Source organism: Sinocyclocheilus grahami, unplaced genomic scaffold (genome assembly GCF_001515645.1).
Source record: "Sinocyclocheilus grahami isolate Dianchi unplaced genomic scaffold, SAMN03320097.WGS_v1.1 scaffold419.1, whole genome shotgun sequence".
Classification (NCBI taxonomy): Eukaryota; Metazoa; Chordata; class Actinopteri; order Cypriniformes; family Cyprinidae; genus Sinocyclocheilus; species Sinocyclocheilus grahami.
The window spans coordinates 833975-843996 of NW_015505598.1; the positions used below are offsets into that span (position 1 = coordinate 833975).

Here is a 10022-nt window from a genome sequence, read left to right on the forward strand (position 1 = left end):
AAGTCCATGGTTATTAGATCAAGACAATGCCAGCTCTCATTCTGCATGTGCTACAACAGCGTGGTTTCGTAGAGACTGAGTGAATGTGTTAGACTGGCCTGCCTGCAGTAAAGATCGGTCTCCTATTGAAAATGTATGACCAGTCATGAAAAGGAGAATCAGACAACGACAATCACAGACTGCTGAGCTTCTGAAGTCTTGTTTCAAGAGAGACTGGACACAAATTTTGCTTGCAAAACTTTAACAATTAGTATCCTCAATTCCCAAACAATGAAACATTGTAATAAAAAGGAAAGTTGATGTGACACATCTGTCTCACATCTGACAGAAATGCCTCTGTCCCAACTTTTTTGGAATGTGTTTCAGCCATCAAAATCCAAATTTGTTCATATTTACAAAATACATTTACGTTGGTCAGTGAAAACTTTGGAAATGTTTTCTTTGTACTTTTGTCAATTAGATAAAAGTTAAAGAGAATGAACAAATCACAGATTCTTGATTTTATTGCATTTTAGAAAACGCCCCAACTTCTCTGGAATTGGAGTTGTAGATCTCCAGGTACAGGGTTGAACACCTCTGCTCTATATATAATTATTTAATTGACAAGTTTCATGTTTGTGATTTTTATTCATGTAAGCTATAGCTTCTGACCTTTAAATCAAAGCATACTTTATTTATTCAGAAACACAAACTTAATGTTATTAGTGTATTTTACTTTCATTTAATGGCAAGTAGGCCAACAATGCCCCCTAAGTAAATAAAACGCCTTACCGGACGGGCATTAGGACCCGACTGCACACACTAGTGTCTGGCCCTGTCCCAAATTGCACCCTAAACCCTCGCAGTCTTCCTCAGAGTCCAGACTTTCGTGGCGTAATGCCACTTTGACTGTCGGGCAGAAGTCTGCTCGGAGTGCATCGAGGGTGCATAGCGGCCGCGAAGGGGGTGCTCATGAGCACCCGTCTGAACGCTAAAATGACGAATGGGACACCCTACGGTGTCGTGGACTTAACGGACATGTGCACGCGGCAGACATTGTAAGTTCGTGAGAATAAGTGCACATGAAGTGTGTCGTTTGGGACAGGGCCTCTGTTGACTCTTATCACACACCGAACGCATCATTCTGTAGGTGCATTCTTAGATTAAATGAAGTGGTCCAAAACAGTGAATCTAATCCCCATTTAGGCAAAAGTTCACTTCATGAATGAGCACAGTGCTGACATGATCTTATCGCTAGCACACATGTGAGTTATTTGTCTTATCGGCAAGGCATATCAGCATAATTTTTCATATCGAGCTGATGCCAATATTTACATTTTAAACCTTTATTGGCCAATTCCAATACCGTTCTGATAATATTGTTCATCCCTAGACCAAAGTTATTTGAACACACTTGATGTTGTAATTACAGCTTACAAACTCATGAATACACACCTCCCAAGAGGACTGGAACGCACCATTAGTCAGCGTGTTTCTTATTGATTCATGCACAATAGAGCTTCAATAGAGCACCTGACAGATATTCAACAAATAAATAGACTAAATAACTACATCATTTCCTTTTATTGCACATCACTATTAAGAGTCTCATGAGAAAGACTCAGATCATGCACTTCCCGTATGCAGAATGATGATGCACTTCAGTGTAACTCCATCCTCGGGTGCTTCCATTATTAACATGCATTCAGCTTTCGTTGAGACCCTTCTCTCTTATTTTGTGTGTGCCGCACACAAATACAGTTGCGTGGATGAGGATGTTATGTGGGTAGTGAGTGAACAGAAAGAGGAGACGAATGAAAGGGATCGGGATGAGACTATCTGTTCACCTGCCCATCCTGTCGTAATGACTAGAGGTGAACAGATTTGGATTGCTGTCCTTGCAGAAGAGGCTCTGCTTGAGTGTCAAACGAACCCCCTGGATTTCAGTAGGTATTGGATAGAATGAGGATGATCAGAATAGAGGAAGAGTTCACTAATCACAGTATTTGGATGAGAAGTTGACTGCACTGAGATGCGTTTCCCAAAAGCATCGTTAGCCAACTGTGGTCGAAAATTCCTTTATTACCAACAGAGTTAAACGATTCAGTGTTTTCTGAAACCATAATTTAAACAAACATTTGCAAACAGCATCACAAACTTACATGGTCGGATCAGCTCTTTACCTCTGCCTGTAGTTAGAAGCAGAGTTTCTTGTAAGTAAATGGATCATGCTCATGGGCACAATAAACAAGCCTACATGCACTAAACAGGGCAAATTAGCATTAGAGCGCAATTGCATAAAAGCACCAATGGGAGGGGAAATTCTGTGTGTGATTTACTGACAATGCGCACATTAAAGAACACAGACGCAGTCAGATCATTTCCACAATGATCAGCGCAATCTACCAAGAGCAGCGCAAATTACCACATGCTTTAAGACATGCTTTTTTGGCCATTAAATAATGGCACAAATACCAGTAATTTGACGAGCGCAAACATTAGTAAATTGTTTTGCTTGATCCATTTTAATACTCTCCTCCCATAAATTTTGTGTCTGAAAGGAAAACTCCTACAAATGCATATTCAGTAAGGTCAGACACAAAAATAACTGTGTCCACGCCTTTTCTGCGCTAATTCTTCAATGCGTGTCTTTGGTAAATCCTGACAGTACTATTTTAACGCCAAAAGACGGTTTGTGCTGGCACAAACTGTTAGTAAAACTGGCCCTCTGTCTTTCATTCTTTCAGTTAAAAATATATATGTTTCAATCTTTATATTTTACCATCAATTGAGGCCAGATGATACTGAGGATCAACCGTCACACACAGAAACTTATCAAGAACATTTGTGTTCGAATATTGTGTGCTTGTGTTTAAATGATGTGTGTGCTTTTCTAACACACTTTGCTGCTTTTGCTTGAAGAGTTTGTGATGCTATTTGAGAGTTATTCCATGCTGCAGTTAAGCTGCAGACTCTCTTCTGCGGTGCGCAGGAGTTGGCTGTTGTGAGTGTGGTTTGTTCCTCTAGCCTGAGGTCAGAGTGTTTTCAGCTCTGACATGTGCAAACAGATGAAAACCCGACACAGTGTGGTGACACACTTCTCATGAAGCTGCAAATGACATTTGACTCTGATATTAAATGTGCACTAGGACATGATCTGTGTGTCTGTTTTAGGGAGTGGTGCGCTGGATAATATGAGATGCTGGCACTGCTTCGTTTCCTGTGATTGTGTGGCATGTGACAGGCAGACTATAATATTTTCCCTGTAAACAGGTCAATTTAAAGCTGTGATTTCTGAAACCAGGTTCAGCATAAAGTCGTGATCGAGTCGAGGGTGCATTGATGATGATTGGCCTTGCAGGATTTGAAGCCAGCACAATCTCTAACCTCATTTAGTCAGCAGTGAATGTGTTCATCTGTGTTTGTTCATTCAAGTCTCTCTTGCATTCACTTGGTTTCTAGGATGGAAACACAGTTAAACATAATTTAGAATCTTCTTCATCCTAGTGTGTATCCTGCGTTGGTGCAGGGTCCGCTTGTTTGCTTGCCTTTTGCCACTTAGCTCAGTCCAGGGCGTCATCAGGGGTGATATTGTCTGAGTGCATGTCCTCCGCCAGACAATTGAGCCACCGCTTCTTTGGCCGACCACGCGGTCGTCGTCCAGGTGGTGACAGGTGGTAGGCTGTTTTTGCCACTGTATCATCGCCGCTTCTGATGATGTGGCCATTACCAGCGAAGTCGGGCTTCACGCATCTTGTCGACTATGGGCGCCATGCCCATGTGCCTTCGGACATCTTCATTCCTGACATGGTCGAATCGCGTGAGGCCAAGAAACCAATGGAGCATCTTCATCTCCATACCATGGAGAATCTGCTCGTGCTTAGTGGTGGCTGGCCATCACTCGGAACCATATAGCACGACTGGGCGTATGACGGTTTTGTAGATCTTGCCCTTGAGTTTTACTTGTCATCATTTGAACCACACCACGTTGACCCGTGCACGGGCATCGAAGAGGAAGTCACCATCGCTCCTAATGAGCGAACCCGAGATATTTAAATTTGGTAACCTTGTTCAGTGGCTGCCCTGTAACTCTAATTGTCCTGTCAATCTGGGGCCCGCACTCCATGTACTCAATCTTCTTGATGTTGAGGCGCAATCCGTGCACGTCCAGTCGCTCGCGCCAATCTTGCACTTGACGTTCAAGCTCACAACGTGTTTTGTCAGCTTGGAAGATATCGTCAGCGAATAGAAGTGACCAGGGCTGAGGCACCTGAATATCCACTGTGACCGTGTCCATGCAAAGGGTGAACAGAAGCGGGGAGAGGGCAGATCCCTGGTGCACGCCGACGGTGATCGGGAATGGTTTGGACAGGCCAGCGGGGCATCGGACAACGCTAGTGGTGTTGGCATAGAGGAGCTGGATCCACCTTACGTACTCTTCGAGAGCGCCGTGCAAGCGAAGAGAATGCCAGATGAGGTCCCGGGGCACGCGATCAAATGCTTTCTTGAGATCGAGGAAGGCCATGTGAACAATCTGGTTCTTCTCTCAGTGCCTCTCTAGCAACAGCCTGACAGCATAGATTGCATCAGTAGTCCCGCTTCCTCTAACAAATCCACACTGATTGGGGCTAATAAAGACGATCTTCCGGAGACGGGTGTCAATTACACACTCAAATATCTTCATGGTGTGGCAGAGCAGGCGGATTGGGCGGTAAATGTTGCATTCGCCGACATAACCTTTGCATTTCCAGATCGGGACTGTAACACTGGGAGCCCATGCTGAGGGAGTGGCACCCTTGACGATGATCTTGTTGAACAGTCGAGTGAGGACTTCAACACCTTGGTGTCCAAGTAGCTTCCACGCTTTAGCGGGAATGTCATCGGGTCCGGGGGCCTTTCCAATTTTTTATCTTTTTGATAGCAAGCTCGACCTCAGCAGGGCTGATCGGCGGTACCGGCCCAGAAATGGGGGCAGCACTTGTGATCGGTGGATGAAAGAATTCCTTGTTGCATGTTGAGTCGAAGTACTCTTTCCAGCGCTGCAAAATGGCAGGGGGATCGCAGAGGACTCTGTGGTTGGCATCTTTAATATTCATTACTTGACCAATGTCCAGGGTCAAGCGATGGCAAGCGTTCGCACTGCCTTCTGCCACTGCCTTCTTTGCTTTCGACTTTAGTCATTGGTACGCTTGCCAGTCGTCGGCCGCCCGCGAGACACGCCACAACTTAAATGCGGCCTTCTTCGCCTTCGTGGCTTCTTGAACTTCATCGGTCCACCACTAGACCTGTTTGTTGATGAATCATTGTTCTGGCTTAGTCACACCGAGGCACTCTCCTGCCGCGTCACGGATCGTCTTGGTCACATTTGCCCAGAGTGTTTCGACAGGCTGGTCATCGTCAGTGGCGGCAATGTGAGTGTGGAGTGTGGCAGCCAGTTGTTCTCTTAGCAGATAGGTGCCACCACTTGATCTTCTCTGGGCCGGTAAGTCGGGCTTGGGATCGAAGGCCGAGGTTCAGCCGGAGGTCGAGGGTTAGTAGCCAATGTTGGAAGACGATGGTCTCAGATGGAATCACCTTGGCATCCATGACGAGCTTAAAGTCGTGCCATCGTATAAGCCAATAGTCAAACTGGGTCGAACGTCCGCCACTGGTGTGAGTGGCAAGATTGGGAGTCATGTTTCTTAAAAAACGTGTTGGCGATGACCAGATCGGGGGCCTCTGTGCAATCGAGAATTTGGCCGCCCTCTTTATTTCGAGTCCCATAGCCTTGTCCACCGTGTATCTGCTCATACCCATCTCGCGAAAGCCCCGACATGTCCGTTGAGGTCGCCGCCAATCAGGAGATGCTCATTGATGTTGATTAATCGAAGGTGACCGTCGAACTGGTGCCAGAATTCCTCCTTTTCAGCATCAGTACACCCGATCTGAGGGGCATAGCAGGAAACCACCCTCAGGATCACCAACCCGGTGTCGATCTTAATTGACATGAGGCGATCCGAGATGCGGCTAACCTCAACTACGTTGTCACGCAGCTTCTTACTAATGATGATCGCCACTCCGTTTCGGTTGTTTGCTACTCCATAGGAGTAGAGCTTATACCCTTCTCCTATGTTCTCGCCTTAGTGCCTTTCCATTTTGTTTCTTGTATGCAGGCGATATCAACATGCCGGGTTCTCAATGAATCTGCCAGTTTGCGGGTTTTTCCAGTAAGCGCGCCGATGTTAAGGGTCGCAAGTCATAGATATTGGACTAGCTTCTTCAGCCTGCCCCGTCCTTGAGCAGGTAGCCCTTGTCCACTTCTCACCTCGTTCGGATGGGGACTGCGCGCGTTGCTTCCGGGGGAAGCCCTAACATTTGGATCTAAGTGTCGTTGAGGCACTGCATTTTTGTTGCGACAGGAAACATTTTCGATCAGCCGACGTGTCACACCGTCTGTCACTGACCGCCCTCATCATTGGCCCGATCAAATAAATTGTCGGTTTCCAGGCGGCACCTCAAGGAGGTGGTGATGGGATTTTGCCAGCCCGTTAAACATAATTTAGAATAACAGTACAAAAACCCAACAATCTATTGTCACATTAAAAGATAAAAAAAAGCTAGGCCCCTATTGTTATGGAACAGACAAGACAGAGCAGGTTACTTCTGGTATGAAACGAAGTCTCAGCTTTCAAATTTTGTAATTTTTTATGAAATTCAAACAATAAATCTTTAATGTGTCATGTTGGATCACTGTATTGCCTGTATTGATCATCTTCTCCTCTATACTAGTTTTAGCATGAAATAAACGTGAATGAACATCAGAAGGTATCTTGTTTCAACACGGAAATACATTAATGCACACCATTTTTCAAGTTTAAGTCCACCAATGTTAATCTACTCTCCAGTCTGGTTTGTTTGTCAGACAATATTTGTCAGATTCTGCATTATGATTGGTCAGATTGCCTGTCAATCAAACTCTCACCGAAGGGTCAATTTTAACAATAATAGTGGCCTATGAATTTTTTTTTTTTTTTACAAAAATATTGTAATTTAACATTTACAGACACTAGACAAAATTGTAGGTTGATTAAGTATACTGATCTACTTTTGATTTATTCATCCTAAATTTACCAAATTCTGTTATATTCCACTTTATACTGTAAATTTAATTTTTATGACTGGATTCTATGATTCCGTCCGTGAGTTCCGCATCACAGTAATCATAGGGCTCTAATAAGGAATAATGGCACCTACTTTGATCTGACACTCTTAAAAATAAGCTTTGAATTTGCGTTATTTGTTCTCAACCGTGTGTGTCACTCTACTGATGCTGATGAACGCTGTACTAAAATAGACTGACAGCAGAGATGTTTTCTCAAATGTGATGGGTTCATGTGTTCATGTGTTTGTGGAGAAGCAGTGAGGGTCAGGTGTCATGTTACAGGATCACATGACGGCATGAACTACTGCATTACAGGCCAATGCCACGACAAGACCGCTCCTGTTTAATCAACAATGCTCTTCTGTATAAACACACAACAGCAGCAGCATCCTTTATTATAATGTGTAGGGCCAGTAAAATGGTATATGTATCCCTTACAGGTTTATACATATATAATAACAAAAAACATGAATAATTCACAACATGTTGCCGCTTGTTTCATTGAGCGCTTGACAATAGGTTGTCATTACAATAGTAAAATCTGTCAGATTGTCACATTGACAGGACATGAGTGCACTGTTGTGTACATTTACATTATTAATTATTAGTACATTTCACAAATATAACATTAAATGAAGGCCAAGATTGTAACTTTCCATTGGTAGCAAGTTATTTCTTGTCAAATAGGAAGTTGAATGTATGAATAATATCTGCCTCCTAAGGCCTGCTCTACCTCACTGATGCATCAAATATCCAAATTAAAATGAGATGTTTTGCATGTATGTTTATGAACTGATATTTACATGCAGTTTATTTGTTCTTTTCAGGAATGGAGAGGTTTCACCATCAGACCTGAAGGGTGAGTCAATGTGTTCACAAACCCTACTCAAACCTGACCAGTCTGATTATATTAACCCTGTAAAGCCTGACATGTAACATAATAGTCAGGAAAAATAGAAGAGTTTATTGAACCTTTGATACATGAGTCTTTTGTTGTTCATACAATATGAAGAACATGGAAGAAAAAAAACAACTCAAAATGTATTCTGAGGCCCAAACTGAGCAAAAATATGCAATTTCAACACATATACATCCAGTGCTGATCGAGAGCTGAAGAAATAAAGGCTCCTCAGAAGATGTGAGATGTTCTGGAGGCTTGTGAAGATCATTCCTCCGCTGAGGAACAGTGAAAGTAAAGCTTCTGGAAACAAACGCTCCTCAAAAGATCCCGAGGATCAGATTTGAGACTCTAAAACATGATTGATGGAGAATCAAGTAAAGCTGAGCTGCTTCAGTCCAGCAAGTGTTCATCTGGAGATATTACTGACGTTATTCTGACCTTTACTTGATCAAAACCAGTCAAGATTTGACACGAGAAGAGTTTCTACAATTACACTAAAAGAGCTTTCACTGGATAAAACACTCAATCAGAGAAAAGAGAAAATTACATCATTTCCAGTCATAGGAGGGTTTAGAAGCTCTGGTTTAGATTGTAAACTCACTCATGATGTCTGCACATCTACAGTGTCCAGTAGAGGTCAGCATAACCTTACTAAGCTCTTTATATGCATGTTACACTCCATATATATATATAATACTTATTATTATTACTATATATTATTTTACTTTAAGGAACAAACATTTATTACTTTTATTTTTACTTAATTATAATAGTTCATCATACACAGAAGCAAGGTTTGGTGCTGAAAGTGTTAGGTAACTGTATATATTAGGCTTAGTTCAGTTTGCCAGCAAACATCTGATTTTGTATTTCCAGATTTTATCCAGATGGGCTTTTGAAAAAGCAAAAAAAGTCTGATTCAAACCACATTTAAAGGTGTTTGAAATGCGATTCCAATCAGATTTGTACAGATCTGTCTCAATTGGGATGCTCTGCTGCTCAAATCAGAAATCCTGCTGTCTTCTGAATCAGTCTTAACACCACACATAACAATAACATCAAGACCGGTAACAGAAGTGCTGGATGCGTTCATACAGTATTCAAACAAAGCCTTACACTCTTAAAAATAAAGGTGCTTCACGATGCCATAGAAGAACCTTTTTGTCTAAATGGTTCCATAAAGAACCTTTAACATCAGAAGAACCTTTCTGCTTCACAAAAGCTTCTTTGGGGCGAAAGAAGGTTCTTCAGATTATAAAAAGGTAAGAAAGAGATGTTCTTTAAAGAACCTTTGACTGAATGCTTCTTTGTGGAACCAAAAATGGTTCTTCTATGGCATCGCTTGAAGAACCTTTTGAAGCACCTTTATTTTTAAGAGTGTAGAGGCGACTTATTCAAGTGGTTCTCCAATGTTAAGGTGTTGTATTTAGTTTACACAAAGGAGAGGAGACTCCAGAACTGTCAACATACTCAGATCAGACACAGAGAGAAATGAGTTGATGTTAAAACCAAAATGTGTCAGTAGCCCACTGACACCAATGTAACACTTTCTAATGAACCAGTATAATTAAGTCTTGGTGAGGTTTCATGAGAGATCAGTGTGACTCTGTATCTGCAGTGACAGACGGGGTTTCCCAGAGCGTCTGAATGCAGTAAATGTTCAGTGGGACAGATCAGTGCCTTTAATCTTTATAGATGAATGAAGGTGAGGCTGCTGATTAAACCCTGAACCTGCCTTTAATGTTTGACATGTGCCTTTCATTGTTTGAATTACATTATTTGACTGTAATACCAAAGCTTGACCAGTCTGATTAAGATTAAAAAATACCAAATTACTGCACTAAAGCTGCATTTATACTTTGTATCAGGTGGCACATGGAGAACTGCAAAAGCAAATCAAGAGCAACTCTATATACAAGTGAAAACACTAAAAGTAACGAGAGTCAGGAGGACCCACACACACACACACACACACACACACACACACACACACACACACAC

At 42.5% G+C, this 10022-nt stretch overlaps 1 protein-coding gene across 1 annotated transcript in view; it reads left to right on the forward strand.

Moving 5' to 3' along the window:
* Positions 1-10022, forward strand: part of LOC107551284 (uncharacterized) — a 28796-nt gene that overhangs the window by 3043 nt on the left and 15731 nt on the right. Inside the window, exon 2 of the mRNA XM_016232833.1 lies at positions 7948-7979. Coding sequence (XP_016088319.1) covers positions 7948-7979 — 32 coding nt within the window. The remainder of the gene's footprint in view (positions 1-7947; positions 7980-10022) is intronic.